Below are 20,449 nucleotides of genomic sequence, written 5' to 3' on the forward strand. Positions count from 1 at the left end.
CGGCGCCCATTCAAACCTGTTTCCAACTCCCAAAACACACACAGAGACGCCAATACAGACGGTGAAACACACACAGACGTGCAAACAGACACAAAAACATTGCATCACTGCATATGCACATATAGAGAGGTGCAACGACGATACGGAGTCATCGAATCATGCAGCTGAAATGTCTGAAATAAATACCAAATCAGACCGTTCAAGCTGTTCTGCAACTGCAGCCTACATGTCTTGAGAGAAAAAAAAGCAAGCCATAACCCACCTCTCCTCTTATCTGTCCCTTTCTCCTTCTCACACTTCTCCCTCCCTCCTGCTTTCTCCAACTTCCAACACTGACTCGCTTTTTTGCTTGTCGCAATGGCCACCTCACTGCACCCTCCCAATGCAAGGTACACAGTCTGCATACATTTTGGCACCAAGTCGACAAACACTCTCAATTCCACATTGCATCTCTCCTTCTCACTGGCAGCTGCTCACACAGATGTGTTTTAGATGATATTAAAGCCCCCTTTTCCCGACGCAGCAGAGCACTCCACATGTCTCTTTTCGCTTTCTTTCACATCGGTCTGCTCCCCTCTTCCACACCATAGACCTCTCAGTCTCACTCTCTCCTCTCTATATCTTTTTGTTGCTACCATCCCTGCCTCTTTCTCTCATCCAAATCCTCTCTCTTAGCCCCCCTGGGCAGAATCTCTGTCCATCCTTCTCTCCATGCTTTTTTTTTTTTATCTCTCTCAGCTCTCCTGCCTTTCCTCTCACTCTGTCTCAAGAGGTATTTGTCATCATCGTGTACATGGAGCTCCTATATGGATGATGCCTTCAAACTAGGCAGAGGGAAAGAAAATGGTCAATGCTGGATAGTGATACAAATAAACCTGAGTTAACAAAGTGCAGATGGAAGCTCTAAAACAACAGTGTTTTTAGCTTCCAGTGTCCTTTTAGTGTTCATTAGCTGCATTACCAAGAAGCATCTCTCATCACTCAGTAAATACTGACATTGAAAGGACTGAAGGTACATAAAGACGATCATGCTGCAAGTTTCCTCTCAAAGACAAATGACAGCCAGCTAGGCTCAATATCAGCTGTGTTGTGCATTTTTGAAAAAGTATTGAATCAAAATTGGTTCCCTGTAAGTTTCATCAGCCTACAATCAGGTCTGCTGCTAATTAACAAACTTCTTTCTCAAGCCATTAATAAATACTGCTGACATAGTCTTAGCATGTCATTTATCCCAGTTACAGCAAACAAGGGATAGATTCAGTGTACTGTAGTGTTCCAAACGAAACTTAACTGCATTTTAAATTTAGAACAGTAAAAAAAAAGAAGAGAAACCAGACTTAGGGCACTTTAACAAGACATACTCCGTTTGGTTACTCCGAATCAGAGTGAAACGGATACTTTTGGTTTGTTTTCTATTTAGTCTGCTTCAGTTTCACAGCGCACAAATTAAAGTAGACCAAATACAAAAAAGTAATTTGCTGAAGGGCGTGTACGAAGGAGCGAGTTTATCTTTTTCGGCTCGAGAGCTGCCACTTCTATGCAGGGAATCGCTGACTTTTAAATATTGCTGTCAAAGTATTTTTCACTTTAACTAGGCACTGATCTACTCTGCAAACAGATCCCTTCTCCGGTTTATCTTGAATGACTTCATAAACATCACTATTTTTATGGACTTTATTTAGCATATTCTGTGTGTTCTCTTTGGCCCGGATGTCAAGCAAACATTGGACTTCTGCAGTAGTCCAGCTCAGTCCTCTCCCACTCATGTTAACCTGTCGTTTACCTGTGTCCATCTCAACAAAAGCCCACACAGGCAGCCTGCGTTATGGTTTGCTTAGAAACAGTCCTAGACCACCTCTCGCAAGCGATTTGTCCACTGTCAAGTGTTTTGGTCCGCACCAGAGTACGATTACTGCGTTCACAACTGCTCAAACGAACCACACCAGAGTTTGATTAAAACAGACTAAATGTTGGCTTGTGAAAGCGCCCTAAGAGGTCTGTGAGGTTGTATTTACGGATAGCGGTGCTTTGAGCTGAATGCCAACATCAGCATGCTAACATGCTCACAAAGACAATGCTAACATGATGATGCAGCAGGTATAATGTTTACTATGTTTATCTTAGTTTAGCATGTTAGCATCCTAACATTTACTAATTAGCACAAATGCTGCATTAATGCAATATTTGCACAACAGTAAAAACAGGAAAAACCATTACTCCAACTTGCAGGAGTCAGTCTATTATTCCAATAAGGTTACCCCCACTGCTAGCCTTGTAGTCATACCAAATGAATATCATGAATGAGCTTTGATATTTGTAACATATTTGAAGTGTTTTGTGAAACCAAATAGAAAACAGATAGTATTTATCTTTTTAAATTAGCTGAATGATTCTATTAGATGTAATTAGATATAACTACTATGGTGTCTTTGCAGCCATGTTTCCAGTGGTTTGTCAACGCTTCTGTAGTTCTAGTCACCAAGTAGAAGATATTGTAGCTGTTAGACATTCTGTATATCTCCGACTCAGAAAGACAAGTCGGAGGCACAAATAAGAGCTGAGGCTGATGGGAAAGTCAATATTTTTGCAGGTATAAGAGAAAAGTTTAATATGATGATGGTCAGGGGATCACCAATTCATCCTGAGGGGAACACAAATTTCTGTACCAAATAATAGTCGTTGAGACATTTCACTAAAAATCAAAAATGATCCTCATAGTGGCAAAAAGGCAAAAAGTCAGGGGATCACCAAAGTCAGTAGGCGTCATCCTCTGGGGATCATGAATGGCGATCCATTCATTGTTGAGATTATTTCAGTCTGGACCAAAGTGGTGGACCCAGAGCCTCGCTGCTAGAGTGGCAAAAACCATCATTAGAGAGACCTGTTCTGAGATAAAACAACCTGTATATGATGTAACTGAGATTAGGACTGTCTTTCTTCAGGAGGGAGATAGGAGGTGTTTGTTCCACTTTTGTGACAAATGGGAGGAAGATATCGGAGCTGGTGGATGTCAGAGTTCTGGTTTCCTCATTAACAGGGGCAGGGAGGATAATAGGGACTCGTCCTGGGCCTCAAAATAACAATGATTACATGTGATACTGGAGCAGCCCATGGCTGCTGGCCAAGCGAAGGACAAGGCAAGACCATGTAGGAAGAAAAACGCCAGTGCTCACACAGCAGAATAGTGGAAGTATCACTTTTCCCCCATCCCATCTTCTTTCTCTTTTTTTGTCTCTGCTCCTCACTTAATCTGCCTCCTTCATTTCCCACTGTCTCTCTCGGCTGATAGGATCATTCTGGGTTAGCTGGTTAATTTGGGTGAGCTACATCAGCACAAAAGAGAGATTGAGCTGTCATATCTGTTATAAAGCTACGGTTAAATGAGGAAAATGGTGCAGACTACTATTCAGACAGGTAACAATCATGAACGGAAGCCAGTGTTGAATCCCTTTCATCCCCGGTCGATGCAGACTACTCCTTCACACAACCACAGACTGGTTATCTAACTGGCTGAATTGAGCATTGTCAAGGGGGGGAATTACGAATTACAGTATGAATAAGCAAGGGGTGATGATGAATATAGTGGAGTGAATAGCAGCCTTTGTGGAGCAAACAGACCTCCTTGTTGAGTAGTGGACAACTGCCAAAGTGGAGAGGAAGGGTTTTCTGATTAACACACAGCAAAGGGACACAGATTACACACAGCAACAATGCAAACACATGTTAGTGGTCATTTCTGTGTTGTGTGAAGCAGGTTAAGGATCAATGTAGCACCATGGCATTTTTGGAAGATTCCAGGTTGGATATTTGGATACAGCATGGCCAAATACATTGAATAAAACATAAATCAACAATGAAAATAATCGTTATGTGCAGCCTTATTTGACAGGTTAATAAGTTAGCTTTAGAGGTGTTGTAAGCGGCTTTGTTACCTTCCGACAGAGCCAAGCTAGCTGTTACCCCTGTTCCCAGTCTTTATGCTAACCTAACCGCCTGCAGCTTCATTTTGAACACAGACATGAGAGCGTTATCAATTATGTAACCTAAGCTGTAGATTATTTTTTGATTAATCGATTAGTTGTTAGGTCTATAAAATGTCAGAAAATGGTGAAAAATGTCAATCAGTGTTTCGCAAAGCCCAAGATGACGTCCTCAAATGTCTTGTTTTGTCCACAACTCAAAGATATTCAGTTTACTGTCATAGAGGAGTAAAGAAACCAGAAAATACTCACATTTAAGAAGCTGGAATCTGAGAATTTTGAGTTTTTTTCTTAAAAAAAATACTCAAACCGATTACGGATTATCAAAATAGTTGCCGATTGATTTAATAGTTAACAACTAATAGATTCATTGTTGCAGCTCTACCGTTATGTGTTATTTATTAAATCTGTTAAAAAACAACAACAACCACACACACACACACACACACACACACACACACAAAAGAGCCAGGCTGACTGTTCCCCCTGTTTCCAGTCTGTATGCTAAACTATATTATCAATTCCATCTTCATTTTACAGAGCGGTATCAATCGATCTCATCTAACTTTTGGCAACAAAACAAAGACACAACATTTTTCCCAAAATATGTTACTATTTCTTTAACTTGAAAGTTTTAGGAGGGGGGCCAGCAATGCCGGCAATGCATAATTAATCACTAAAACACAAACATTTATCCTATTCAGAGCACACCGAGGGTCATATGGAGGACCTAACAACTCAGGCGTTCAGAGAAAACAGACTCATGCATTTTTAAGGAGCTTTAACACAACGCATTAGTGTCTAATGTAGACCTGTTACTGTACATCTGACTGACTGTGCCAGACTCAAACCTAGCAACCTTTTTTCTGGGAAAGTTGTAGTCACAATTATTTTGTGAAGGTTAATTGAATTATGGGAAGAAATGTAGAAATAAGATTGCTTTCATCAAAATTGAGGGTATTCAGTTTGTGTCTCAGGAGGTCATTCATAATTATAATCATTAGATACTCAGTGACTCTAGTGTAGTGAGATGTTCCAATAAGCGCCAGGCAAACTGGGTATTTCTATTCACGTCAGAGACTATGCTGGGCGCTATGGCAATAGAAGAAGAGATGATAATAAAAGAGTTAATTTAGAGAAAAGATAATGTAGGAGTGAGTCAGTCAATCAATCTGATGGCTGTGGATTAACTGCTCTGTATGATGGTACGATATTCTATTCCTGGACAGGAAAGATGGGAGGGACGCTCAGAGTCCGATCAATACCCAGAAGAACCAGTGATTACTGTACATTACTACACCATTCCTCCCATTTCCCTTCCCACTCAATGACAAGCAGAGGGAGACATGTTTAATGACTTAGAACGCTTTGATTTCTCGTGCCTTTCAAAAAGGAGCATGAGGAAGATCTATGCAGCATTTCATTCTGACTTATTTAGCTCTGGAGCTCCTACAGGGGAATGTAACAAGTAGTACTGTAGAAGGAGCTGCATACTGTAGGAAGTGTAACATGGTGGTTTTATTAAAATGTATAATGACTGGTTCGTCTGAAACTAGTGCAGGATTGAGCAAATTCTACTGGAGCAACTGATTTTGCAGTTTTTCAAAGTCCCTGCATCATTAAAGGAATGCTGTGAAGCATTTTGGGAGATCCATTGTCAGAAATCGAATATAATGTAAATAAATATTTTTTCTTGTGTGTAGTGTATAATCTAGGGCTGTCAATCGATATATATAAATATTTAATCACGATTAATCTCATGATTGTTCATAGTTTAATTAATCGCAGATTTTTTATCTGTTCAAAATGTACCTTGAAGGGAGATTTGCAAAGTATTTAATACTCTTCTCAATATGGGAGTGGGCAAATATGCTTGCTTTATGCAAATGTATGTATATATTTATTATTGGAAATTAACAATAACAAATATTGTCCAAAAACCCTCCTAAGTACTGCATTTAGCATAAAAAATATGCTCAAATCATAACATGGCAAACTCAAACCCAACAAACAACAACAGCTGTCAGTGTGCTGATTTGACCGCCCACCAGCCGGAGCACAGCCAATACGAACGCTCTCTCTCTGAAATGACCTGTGATTGGCCAAAGTCTTCCGTCACAAACTACATTTTCTAAAGCCTGAAAACAGAGCCGTGAGGAGGAGCAGAAGTCTAGTTTTCTCTCAGAACACTTGAATTACAACATGCTGAAAGGATACTATAAAATTTTTGCCCAATGATGCCAAAAATATTCTGCCTACTGCCGGTTTAACGTGTTATCGCGTTAACTTTGACAGCCCTAGTATAATCACATGAAAAATAGGAATTGTTGTGTTTTTGTTACCTTAGAATGTTCACATCAGCCACCGTAGTTCTCCTACACGCTTGGCACACGGGAGAAGTTTCAGTTGGCTGCAATCTGCAACCTCACAGCTATATGCCGCCAAATCCTACACACTGCACCTTTAAGTTGTGATGCCTCCTCAGTTTAAAAAGAGGCAAATTAATTTCTCTTCTATGTGAATGGAGACGGTTATACTCAAAGACCTTCACACAAACAACAGGCTGTTGACTCGTAGGCTTCAATAAACACTGATCAGGAGGAAAGAGGACAAATTGGAGATATTTCACTCTCAAAATCCAAATATGGATGTTACAGCAGTGGCAAATTAATGCTGTTTATTTTCCTTGACAGCCAATTTCTTCAGGCGTCATCAGAAATACCGCACAATCGCAGCCTTCTCGTGGCACTTTTTTCAAGGGAAATGACAGGAGTAAAAGCTGCAGCAAGCAGAACACAGTGCACCAGAATCATGATTCTCTGACCATATGATGGTGTGTAGCCAATAAAACAGGCATGTCGCTGCAGATGGCACATAATGTACATGTTCTTTTATACGTGATGGTGTGAACAGTAAACAAAAAGACACGATGAAAAGAGGAAATAGAGGAATGAAGGCAGAGGAAGTATATGAGAAGGAAGCTCAATGAAAGCCTGTACTTTACTGTTGAAGTCTTTCATCAGTCAACATTGACAATGTGCAAACATATGAGCTGGAACAGCATGTCCCCCCTTGGTTGTGAAAAGATTTTAACCACATTCAAATTCTTATTAAAGGCAGGGGCCAGAATTGGACTGGACCTTTCAGACGAGGAACAAAAGATGCAAAACAAAACTAAACAAAAGGAGAGGAGTGAAAACTACCTCAGTAATAATCACACTCTCCAAACTCTCTTAGACCTTCAGTGGACCAGTCAGTACAAACTCATTTTGAGCAGTGAAGCTTTGTTTGAACCAACAGAACTTTATTTATTAAATTCTAGTGGCAATCCCAAAGCTCCCAAAGATGTCAGGCTGAATTATGGGAAACGGTGTATCAAATGATGCACAAGACATCAAGAATATTTCCTCTTGATGGAAAGGAGCAGTTATAAAAACATGGATTTTTGGGTTTAAATACTACATTCAAGTGGCTTCAATGAAGAGCTGGAACAAGCTGATACAGGATCTTTATGTGATACTGTTAGATAATTCATTATTTGTCCAACCTGAAAGCTACCTCAGGGTAATGTAAAAGAAAATCTGGAATTTAAAGGCTAATCAGGTCTAACAGGCTCCTTAAATCACAATCAGAAGCAGCTTTATTGGCCAGGTATGAGCACACATACCAGGAATTTGACTATTTTGCTCTCATTAAGCAACCTCACTTATTTCAATTATTAAAGTAGTTTCAACGTAATAAAAAATGTTTAATTTGTACTTTAAAGTGGCTATAATCAATATTTTCATGATAACAATCAAATGACAATGTGAAAACTATTTGAAAAAGTGAAAGGGTAGTGATGAACCTACAGAAACTTATCACCTGAATCTGCAGCTCTGCTCGGCTTCACATCGAGTTTCAGCAAATTTTTTAAGCTGTCGGACGTAACTTTTATGGTTTTGGTTCACTCTTACTGCTCTCATAGTGGTGTTTTCGGCCGCAGGTGAAATAGCTCTAAAAACTCACCATACTCTACCTGCTCAGCAGCAAAACCAGGTGGTGGGAATAGAGACCAAAAACAGAGTTAAAAAAGAGTGAATATTGGACTTACATTTGTAAGGTGGCCAGAAGGATAAACATTTTATATCCAGTAGGTTTTATTTGATATTGTTACCTGATGTAATAGCTCAAACTATTCGATGCTTGGTCCTTGGCTCTGGGGCCATTTTTTGAAGGTTAATGGCACTGGCATTACAGGAAGTCCAAGGGCTTATAAAAACATTGCGGTGCACTGGTGGCAGATGTTGCTTCTGGCAAGCATAAAAATGAACATTGTATGAGAAGTGATTCTCTTATCTTCTCCATCAACAAAGGAAAACTGATTAAAAGGGAAGGACAGAAAAGGGAAAATATTGAGGTGAAATCTCAGGGGAGAACCATCTGCCAAGCTCTTATCTGTCATCTACAGCTGTGGGCTCTATGCTAATATACAAGCAAAAAGTGTTGTTCCCCCATTACAGAGCAGCGAAGAACTTACTCTCTCTGAACACTTCAGTCGGAGATAAACGGTAGAGGCTGATGAGCACTGATTCTGTTCCTCATATGCGCTAAACAAGCTCCCTTCCTGCCCTACACCATTACCAAACAAGATAAACATACAGAGCCACGCAGGGAAAAGGTGAATATTAGCACCTCTCTACAGAACAAAAATATAGCGGCTAAATAAAACAACCAACAGGAGGGAGTTAAGAGGGAAACAAGAACGACTGTTTTACGATTCCCTTGCTTCTCATTGACTGGCTCTGTGCTAACACTGACATGGGTAATATGTCTAGTTTTTAGCTGCAGGGGGAAGAGCTCTTCTCCCCCATGTGTTATACGTTACACTTTCATAGCCCTTTAGCATTCTCTAGAGGCTGCAGAGTGGCTAATGTGGAGCAATTCCCCACCACTGAGGCTAAAAACAGCATTCTTCACCATGGTCATTGTATTTCTCCTGGCTTTGCCTAGCAACTACCAAAAAAAAAAAAATCAAATCCAGGCCTAGTCAGTATAGAGGATAAAGGACAGGGTGACCGATTGCACTACTTCCTTGAGGAATGCAATATCAGTTACACACAGGAGGAGGATGGTTATTGACTCTGCTTTGATCCCAGAGAACGGAGCCTAAACTCACCGATAAGGTCTCTGCGCCATGTCACTGCTTCCACACAAGGTAGCAGAAAGACAACACCAGCAGCACTCTCTCCTCTCTCTCTCTCTCTCTGTGCTTGGAGTGCATTAAGCTCCGGAGCGTGCATTATCATTTCCTGCTTACAGTTTGATAATCTTCACGGCTATAAATGGAAAAGTGTAAATTTCCAGAGAGCATGAATGGGGATTTAGAAGTTGGTTGGCTAGAAGCAAAGATGCATTACGGGTGATATGATTAAGCCATTTAAAAACTTGAGAATCTAGGGCAAGTGAATCACCACTGGCAAGACAGATGGTTTATAACAACTTCCTAAAACATATCCGCATCTAATGGCCCTGGATGTAGGTATCTACACAGCAGTTACCCACAGGGGGATGCTGTAACCTGATCGTGTCTGATTTTGCATGTGGTGCGTGTATGGGATTATCTCTTCATTTGGAAAACCAAGCCAACAAGAGTCAGGTAACAAAAAGGCACATTGAGTTGTTGGTCGAAGGGTGCGGCCACACCGTTCTGTCACGGATGTAAATTCAACAGAGCGTGCTGCTCTCGGTTTGTTTAAGAATTAATAGATGCAAGAAACACTCCACTGTTTAAACACATGATGGCAACTCTGAAACAGATCAATCACCTCCAAAATTGTACTTTTTCTGTCCACCAACATGGGCACAAATCTTGCAAATAATAATAATTATCAACCTTGTGCAACAAACAGACCCTCCTCAGTGAAAAAAATAAATACCAACCAAGGTCACCTGGCTTTTCAAGAAGGCCTTTCTGCGGAAAAAAAAAAATTGTTTTCTCCTGATTTTGATTCCGATGCCTCGACTCAGGTACCCACAGAGATACTCTACTGTCACACAGCGTGAAACTCATTGTACTCATTTATATGTAAGGTAACATGAAGGAAGGGATCCTTGTGACACTAAAAACAGAGTCACTGCCCACCACGACTGAATGACTGTAACTGATAGCGGAAACACTGAATTTTGACATTGATGAAGAAACTGTATTTAATGTGGATCAGTCAGATCATGGCTGATTCATGATGTGCTTAAAGCTGGGTTTGGTAATGTTGAGAAACTAGAAAGAGTACGCTAGATTTTTTAAAATTATCCAACTGAAAAACCCAGCCCAGTGTTGCCAACTATTTTCCAATGAAAGCAGCTAGCAGCACTAGCTCCAAAAGTCCCTAAATCTAGAGAAAAAGTCCAAAAATTATCATTACGAATGTAAACGAAGAACGTGGCAATTGTTAGTACTCACAGCTGTCAAGCTAGCAGCTTGTGGAAGACTCCGGTGACACGCAATGAGTGCACCAGCAGAGTGCACACAGGTAGACAGGCAGGTAAACAGGCAGGTAAACAGGGAGGTAGACAGGCAGGTAGACAGGCAGGTAGACAGGCAGGTAGACAGGCAGGTAAACAGGCAGGTAAACAGGGAGGTAGACAGGCAGGTAGACAGGCAGGTAGACAGGCAGATAAACAGACAGGTAAACAGGCAGGTAGACAGGCAGGTAGACAGGCAGGTAAACAGACAGGTAAACAGGCAGGTAGACAGACAGGTAGATAGGCAGGTAGACAGGCAGGTAGGCCGTCCAATCATTTCATTCAGGTTTATTACAGTCCTGTGACAGCCAGAGATACCAGATTTTTTTCTTTTATTTTTGGTCAGAGCATTTGATTTATTCATTGCTTTCGGTATGTAAAGAGAATTTCAACAAATAAAACAAAAAAATGTTTCTAAAATCCATTACCCAGCCTAGCTTTAATAAGGTCAGTATGCATCCCTAATCGTCACAGGAACATGAGGTGATGAATCGTGTTTTTATTGTAGCAGAAAGATGAGCTTGGGTAGTTTGCTTGAGAAGATAGAGCCAAATACACCACGAAACAAGTACCAGGCAGCCACACAAACTACTAACCTCTATTAAAATGAACATAATGAAGCACTAACTGCAGTGTTTACCTTCATGTGACCAGCATCTACTTCACTGTAATGATCTTAATCATAAGGCAAGCTGCTCATAATAAACACGACGTGTTATCACAGTAAGGAGCCAGACAGGTTTATAGTTGCCTGATGGTCCGCTTAATTCTCTCGTAAAATGTGTTCCCCCATCAACAGCTGGTTCACCAAAGTAATCTGTCAGTTGTGTGTTTGACCGATCAGGTAAGGCTAATAAAGCTCCAACATTACTAGCAGCAAGGTCACCCCACGTAGAGGCGATTTTCCTCACTCGCTAATGCAGCTAATGTGCAGCTCAGAGCTTATTCTAGAGGGGGAAAGGAGAAAGAGAACAGGAAATATATCTCTCTGGAGCATGCAATGAGTAAGAGTGAGATGGGCAAAGAGATGCAGAGAGAGGCATTAAGTTCGGAGTCATTAGGCACAACACACTGCTGTCATTATATCATACTGCATTACATCCATCAGCTCCTTCACTAATGAAGCTGTGGGAGGGCACAAAACCAATGGCTCAGCCTGTCTGCTGCTGGGCAAAAAAGAGCTCTTCTTTTGGGAAGTTCAGTGAGATGCTTTTGCCTCTCAACACTGCTGTATTTAAAGCAACCTGTGTGACACTGAACCTGACTAAATCTGTCTGAAGCGAAGCTGAGGTATTCTACTCGCTTAAGAGGCAGCGAGAGTGAGAGAGCAGAGCCCCGGCCAAGAGTCTATAGATGAGTGCAGATCCCTGCTTAATACATCTTTCTCATGCATTTTGCAGACTGTAAAGTGCACATATTAATGCCAAGCATCAAGGATGGAGTTAAACAAGTTTAGATGAAAATGGACCCTTCATATCTCACCACTGCTTCAGAAAAGACCTTCACCATCAGGTCAGAACAAGGGTGAAAAAAGGGTTTCGAACTAGATTGACTTTATTCGCTAAACCTGCACACTTTTATATATTTGAAAACTATTTTATATAGTGTAGCAGTTGTAGCCTAGCTAAGAAATCAAATTAGTTCATGATGCAGACTGTCCTGTAATAATGAGACAAAAATGTGAATTTCCATATATTTTGAAATGGGCAATTAAGAGCTAGTGTCACAGCTGTTGTGAAGGATCCTCATGCATCTGGCTACAGTACATTAATTACCAAAGTATTTTGGACACTGTCCTGATGAGAGAAACTACTCGGTTGTCATCTCCCAATTATCTCATTATGCCCCAAGTTTCAGCAGCCCACAACAAAAGACTTATTACGAATTAAAACCTAAAGATAAATTACAGAATAAAAGTAAAAATGTCATTTAAAGTACAATAAGACTGTTGTCAGGCTATTAAATAGGCGTTATCAGTTGCTGTAAACCCCATAGATTCACGTCATAGATCACCGAATGAAGGTATAAAAGAATATAACAACGACCTCTAGCAACCTTAGTAATTATGACAGGAGCAGAAGCGGAAGTCAGGCACTGTAGTATAGACAGTGTGAAACGCCATATGAGTTGGAGGTCGGGGACGATGGGACACAAAACACAGGAGACCGGATTTCACATCCTGTGTGAAACCAATAATGTTTAGTTGTCTTTGTGTTCGTAGTTACTTTAACCCAAAAAACTGTGTTTTTCCCTAAACTTCACAGTTTTTTTGCCTAAACCTAAAGAAGTTGTAGTTTTGTTGCCTAAACCTGAAGAAGCCTTTTAGTTTGTGTTAGTAGTATGCTTAGTAGGCCCCTGGTGCTCATTTAATGGCCTGATAACAGTCGAATCGGTTGGTAAAATCGAGGGGTTAAAATCGCACAGCTTTTCAATGATGTATTCAGAGATTCAAAATATCCGGCTGCAACCCATCATTATCACGTCTTTTTCCAAAGTGAGAATGAATCTCACCATAGATCCTAACAAATGTCCTACATCCTAAACCACTGCGATGGCTGATTGGGCAACCACAAATTACATGACCTGATTTCCATAACACAGAATCTTATCAACACTGGCCTCAGAGGGAACGCAAACTAATTGGTGCGACTTTTACGTTGCGTTTTCTACTGATGGGCGCTTAATTAATCTTTGAAACGCCGGCTTGTGAGTGTCGGGGCTACAAAGGAAGATGGCTGAGAGGATCAAAGTCATTCCAGTCTACTGTGGAGGGATTAGGAAAATGTGGCGGAGGCATGGAGACAATCGAGCATCCCAAGCCTCCAGTGAGGAAAATCCTCACAGGCTGCAACCAAAATCTCAACTGGAGAAATCACCCTGACTTGCCGCTGCGCGAGCTGACTGACACTGGCACGTGTGAGGGCGGTTATGTGATATCACGGTAATCCCACTGAAGTCCCCAAACCCAATCCTTCTGCCTCATGACCCATGTTAGGGAATATACAGGCAAGAGGGGTTAGTAGGTTTCACTCCTCATTAAATTTCTGATACAACCTGTGATGTAGTTCTTTTAATGTCTGGGATGCGTGTGGTCATCAGTATAAGTTTTGACATTTTACCTTTCCTAAGGCTGTCGTTTATGCTTTCACTGTCAGACGTAATATTCTCTAAAAAAGAACAAAAACAGGCAGGAGGCGCTACTTGGATTTGACAGCAATTTAACACAAAGCAGGTGGTCCTGATGCTGCATGGGAAGGAAAATATTGTCCACAATAAAAGGAAATGGATTCCCCACAAACACTATGGTGGCTACAAGATTTGTTTTCTTCTTCTTTTTTTATGTTCCTTTTCTTGTTTTATACAAGTTATGTTTTTTGATGGGGGTTGAGAACTCTTTCAAGAAAACCTATTGGTATTCATTACTGTTATCTGTGACACAGTGTTCATTGAATGATTACAGGTGTAATGAGGGAGCAGCATGTGGCTGTGACAATTCTCATGAGTGACTGAAGCGTTAACGTTCATATATTATTCACTTGATTGTGTGTGAGATTGTTTGACCCTGCAGTCAAAGTGCATTAGTCTTGTTTGTATTAATGTATAATAGAGGCTTTTTAACTGTTTTAAGGTACTTTAACAAAGCAGCCGTGCCTTGACTTTTCACAAGAAATTCATTCCCTCTCTTGTGGACATAATATTCCCCAACTTTAGTGATGAGTTAAAAACAGTCTCTCAAACCTAATCATGTCAAAGAAACCAAAGAAGAATCATGCATGTAAGGCTGAGTACCATTTTAAATTCTCAGGATTGCCCCCTCTTAGTCGATTAATCGGTTGTTTTGGTCTTAGTTGACTAAGATTTCTTTAATCTATTAGTCGTTTTTTTCATGCTGAATGACTTATTTCCTAGAAACGTGTGAGCACATCTCTGGTAAACACAAGATTTAAAGTGGCGCTTTGTGTGATTCTTTGTGGAGAAACTGAGTTTTATAGATCTGTCGATTAAATCAACTAATCGATTAGTCGACAAAATCGTATGAGTGTTAGTCGAGTAAGAATTTAGAGCCCTAGAAATTCTGCAATGATAATACCAACATTTTCGGTACTGATAACCAAACAACAATACCTTATTGATACCCTACTTTAAGAAATATAAACATGTTTTTCTTCCTTTAACAAAATAGGACAAAGTTTTCATGTGTTTTAAAATGTCTAAACACGTGCAGACCATTGCCTAAACACAATTGGCAAACTTCTGATTTCAAATCAGGAACTATCTGATCAAAGAATAAGGACACAAGATTACGAATCTGACCAGGCATTCGATGCCAGCTTTCAGTACATCACAGTAGTTTTGGATACTTGATGCTACATATACATTACAGCTTTGATACTCAGCCACACATTTTAGACCACTGACCCCCATTTATTAAGGGTTTATTACCAGTAAACTCAGTAGATGTTTGCTATCTGCCTCACTACCCTTACATGTTTAGACTCCCAGTCCTCCTCTTTACCCCCAGTACTGCTTCTAGCTGATGAGGTAACTGTAAAAATTGAACAAATCTTCACTTTGCTGACCCTCGTGTAACCCATTCAGGCACCTCCAGGCTGCCCTTCCAGTCAGCAGCTCAGGTTACCTCGACCAAGTGTGGAAAGGAGCGCTCATCGGCTGACAGCCCGCTGCTCCACTGCATCACTCTGCAGCAGTGCTCGCAGCCAGGGAGCACTGAGGCAGCCTCTGCAGCCCGCACACAGGAAAACAAGCCTGGCTCGGCAGCTGAGGCTCTCTACCCGGGCTAATATTGCCTTCTGTTCCTAAAAATAGCCTCACAATTCTCGCAACTATGATTTGGCTTATTCTGATCCACTACCAGTGTCATGGGAGTGTAAACAGAAAGCACGTTTATATAGCATGTTTGTTATACTTAAAGCTAGATAATGGCCTACTATAATTTTAGGACTCTCTAAAGAATAATAAAGGGACAGCATTAGGGTACAAAACCACACCACACCTACAACGGTACCAAATTATGGCAATATTATTGTGAGAAGGGCAGCCTTTATGGCTTAACCCTCATTAAAAAGACAAAACATGCACCTGCCCCATCCAATAGCATGACAACTGACTCTGAGGGAACAATGTGGAAATAGACAGTCTGTAGTGGTCTAGTCAGGCTACACTAGTTTAGAAATCCCTGGATGACATCATGAAGTTAATAAACATTTGGTTACCTGGCAGATCTCATAATACAGAACTGAATGGAAACCCCATAAATAAAAACATCTAGCAGCCAATCATAGCCTACAAACAGCCTATAAGGATGCAGAGGAGAAAAAGTATAGCAGCAATAACTACAAGTAGCCTAGGCTACCCATATACTGGTGAAATAGGCTGAGAGAGAATAAGGTCAAAACCAGACAACCAGGATGTGCCCAAATGTAGTAATTTTTCCTGAATAGAGGATATAATATCATTATTATTTTCTACACTAGTTTAGAAATCCCTGGATGACATCATGAAGTTCATAAACATTTGGTTACCTGGCAGATCTCATAATACAGAACTGAATGGAAACCCCATAAATAAAAAACATCCAGCAGCCAATCATAGAAATACAAACAGCCTATAAGGATGCAGAGGAGAACAAGTATAGTAGTAGCCTATAGGCTACCCATATACTGGTGAAATAGGCTTGTCATGACTACACTAGTTTAGAAATCCCTGGATGACATCATGAAGTTAATAAACATTTGGTTACCTGGCAGATCTCATATACAGAACAGAATGGAAACCCTATAAATAACAACATCTACTACAGCCTATAAGGATGCAGAGGATAGAAAAGTAAAGCAGCAATTACTACAAGTAGCCTAGGCTACCCATATACTGGTGAAATAGGCTGAGAGAGAATAAGGTCAAAAGCAGACAACCAGGATGTGCACACATGTAGCCATTTTCATGAAGAGAGGATATAATATCAAAGGCTAATTTTAAAAAGCATCTGCTATAGAAGCATGCAATGCAAGCCATTATTTACAGGCCTGCAGTCTAATCTAAGTGGTACTTTTGGGACGCCCCTCATGGAGACAAAAGAAACGGTGCCTCGAGGTGTATGATGGTGCATCAACATCACGTCCACCTGTCCTCTCTCTTCCTCCTCTAAACCGCATCGTCCTAAAGCGAAAGACTGGACTCACCCAGCACCCCGGAGGAGCTTTGTGCCGGGGCAGCAGCACCCGGCTCCGGCCTCTCCGCGTCTCCCTGCTGCGCTCGGTGTCGGTGCCGGGAGCTCTCGGAGCCTTCGCCGCCGCCAGTGGACGCACCAGAGGCGGCTGCAGCAGCAGCGCCCGTGTCCGGCATGGCTCTCTCTCTCTATCAGCGAGGAGCGACGGAAGAGGAAGATATTCTCCGGGAAATTGTACAATGGTGTCGCATCTCAGGAGGAGGAGGGCAGAGCATGGGTGTATAGCGCTGAGGGGGATCCGAGTGAAGGGTTAAATGAGTGTGAAAGTGAAGTGAAGGTTGTCGGTGTCGGTGCGGCGGAGGATCATCATCATCATCATCGTGGTGGTGGTGTTGCTCTGGAGCAGGATGATGCGAGGCTGGATGGAGATGGAGAGCGACTAGAGAGGAGGGACAAAGAGAGGGAGGGCGGGGGGAGGGGGGCTGGATGGATGACACACACCAAACAAACACACCTTACAGCATAGTATAGTAGCTGCATGATTATATTGTCCCAGGTTGTAATTGTAAAAGGAATTCCTTAATGAGAAATTCAAATACAAAGTCAGGTTAAATGTTGCCTATAGCTATTATTACATACTCACTTCATGCACAGCCCACTTTAAGACTTTAAGACTGGATGACACACACCAAACAAACGCACCTTACAACATAGTATAGTAGCTGCATGATTATATTGTCCCAGGTTGTAATTGTAAAAGGAATTCCTTCATGACAAATTCAAATATTTAAAGTCAGGTTAAATGTTGCCTTGTCATTTTTTTTGAGAAACCCACTACAGTAATCTCTGAGTAGCCAGTAGTAGTATCTTCTTTTTCCTTTTTTTAAATTTTATTTTATCTATTTATTCATTATTATCATTATTATTTTTTTATTTTTTTTCTTCTATTTTTATATATATGTATGTGTGTATGTATGCATGTATGTATATGTATATGTGTATGTGTATGTGTATGTGTATGTGTACTGTATGTATGTGTATATATGTGTATGTGTGTGTGTATGTATGTGTAAGTGTATGTATGTGTGTATGTGTATATGTGTGTACGTGTTTATCTGTGTATATATGTGTGTGTGTATGTATGTGTATGTATGTGTGAATGTGTATATGTGTGTACGTGTATATATGTGTATATATGTGTATGTGTGTGTGTATGTATGTATGTGTGTACGTGTATATGTGTGTATGTATATATGTGTATATGTGTGTGTGTGTGTATGCATGTGTATGTATGTGTGTGTGTGTATATGTGTGTACGTGTATATATGTGTATATATGTGTATGTGTGTGTATGTATGTGTGTAAGTGTATGTGTGTACGTATATATGTGTATATATGTGTATGTGTATGTATGTGTGTATGTGTATGTATGTGTGTATGTGTGTGTGTATGTAGGTATGTATATATATTTTAAATATGTATTTTTTTTTTCTCTTCTTATTATTATTTCATGACTTATTTGTGGATACTCTCCCTGTGTTGTATTCTCTACAATTTGAATTTTATGTATCCATGGTTGAGAATCAGTTAGGTCCCTTGTGGCCAGCTGTGTCTGACTGTCTGTGTGTATGTTGTTGTCAGGTATGATTGATTGATGTGTTGTGTCACGGGTGAATGTTGTTCAGAAAAACAAAAATTAACTTTCCATGTATAGTGACTGTTCTATTGATTATTGACAATTAATAAAAAGACCTTTGAAGAAGCCAACAATATCAGGGACCAATTGTTTATTCGTATTATAATAAATACATTCATTTATGAAAGAAAAAAAATCTTAATTTTTGTCTTAAAAAAAAAAATGTTGCCTAGCTATTATTACATACTCACTTCATGCACAGCCCACTTTAAGACTTTAAAATCTTACAGAAATATTTTAAGAACATAAGAGTGATTGTATTCATATTATGCATGTCTGTGCAGTCTCGCTGTCCTCCAGGAGAAATTTATATTTATGGCCCTGCAGTGACCTCTGTCAGCAGCCAGAAATAGAGTCCGCTTGGCTTCATTAAGGCAAAACCCAGACAAAGGCCTATTCATAACGTTACTTATATGATCACCACAATGCTGTTAAACCTGCAGTATGGGTAGAACATTTTTGGCATCATTTGGCAATAATTCCATAATAACCTTTCAGCATATTGTAATTCAAGTGTTCTGAAAGAAAACTAAACTTGTGCACCTCCTCATGGCTCTGTTTTCAGGCTTTAAAAAATCTAGCCGGTGATGGGAGACTTTGACCAATCACAGGTCATTTCAGAGAGAGAGCGTTCCTATTGGCTGTGCTCTGGCTGGTGGGCGGTGCTTGGTATTTCCTCAACTGATCTCAACATAGCTGCCGGGTCACAAACTTTCTCATTTTACAGCTAAACAGTACACTACAAGATGTTTCTGAAAACATTTGAGGTGAGAAATAGGCATTACAGTAACAGAATATTGATTCATATTTGATCAGCGCTGCCTAGTTTGACCGTTTGGTCAGAGTTCGCCATAGACGACAAGCTGCTCAGCTCGGCTCTGATTGGTTGTTTTCCTCCGGTCTGTGAAATCTTGCAGATGCCATTAGGAGCACCGGAGGACACAGAGGAACATGATTTTTTTCAGATTACCTTTCTCATGCACTACTGTCAGGATATAGTGACCGTTTTAATCATAAATGCTTCATTTCAACCCACTACTGCTTTAAGGCAAAACCCAGACAAAGGCCTATTGATAACATTACGTATGTGATCACCAAAATGCTGTATATTGTTGTGCTCTTTTAGAGATTCAACTTTAATTTATACACAATAATCCTCTCAGCAACAGCAGGTCTCTCAGGCAGGTGGTCTCTGCAGTCCAGCAGGTAGACTATCGCTCCTCTGTGAGTGTGAATGCACTACCCTGTCCTGGAAGATTTAATAGACTATGACTTATTTATAAATGCCAAAAAATATCTTCATAGATTAAATTTTTAGTGACACTCAGGTAGGGACGAGTATGTCTAGTCACTTCAATCCACTCTGTATGCAGCTGCTTAATAGTCATTTCATCGCTCTACCATCCACATCAACAAACTATTAGTTTAAAGTAAATTGTGTTGTCATGTTTGCTAACAGTTGTCTCATGTAAAATAGGCAAACAATAGTCGACCTATGCCAAAGCAAGCCTACACCCAAATAAACCTTCAAAACAAACACTAATGGCACAGACTCAGTCAGTTAGGTTCTGTCATAAAAGGCCATAGTGTGCAGTTTTATAACCAGCGGAGGAGTTGTTAAACTGTGTATGAGGATATGTGTGTGTGTGTGTGTGTGTGTGTGTGTTATAGGGGGGTGGAGGTAATTTGTTCCTAACAAAGCAAATTTCATCTTCTTTAATAAGATCAATGGTCTGATTAACAGTCTTTTTGCTCAGAAGAGACAAAGATGTTTGTGTATTGATGGTGCTCAACAGCTGTGAGGTGGCAGCTGTCATGCTTTGTGCACACGCAGAGCAGCCTATAAATTATGGAGATCTCAGGTTAAAGATTGCTCGTGGGGCCTCAAGCCATGTCTCTTCAGCATGTATGTACACAATCCATCTCTGTGGCCAACCCTCCTGGATACCGTTTTCACTGTACATGCAGGCAGCCCTCCCCCTTGTACGACTCACAGCTCTGAAGTACCTCGTCTTCGAGCATAAATTCTGCTTACTCACCACCCTCTGGGCTGACAGCTGCAAGGAGCTGCAGTGGGACACA

General features: G+C 40.6%; 1 protein-coding gene across 2 annotated transcripts in view; it reads right to left on the reverse strand.

Moving 5' to 3' along the window:
• Positions 1–17,095, reverse strand: part of ano8b (anoctamin 8b) — a 48,182-nt gene extending 31,087 nt beyond the window's left edge. The window contains exon 1 of one of the 2 annotated variants that reach the window (XM_037769978.1): positions 16,685–16,847. In XM_037769978.1, coding sequence (XP_037625906.1) covers positions 16,685–16,847 — 163 coding nt within the window. Of the gene's footprint in view, positions 1–16,684 lie in introns of both variants that reach the window. The other variant, XM_037769979.1, reaches the window with a different exon arrangement.
• Positions 17,096–20,449: the final 3,354 nt, after the last annotated feature.

This window comes from Sebastes umbrosus, chromosome 5, assembly GCF_015220745.1.
Source record: "Sebastes umbrosus isolate fSebUmb1 chromosome 5, fSebUmb1.pri, whole genome shotgun sequence".
Lineage (NCBI taxonomy): Eukaryota > Metazoa > Chordata > Actinopteri > Perciformes > Sebastidae > Sebastes > Sebastes umbrosus.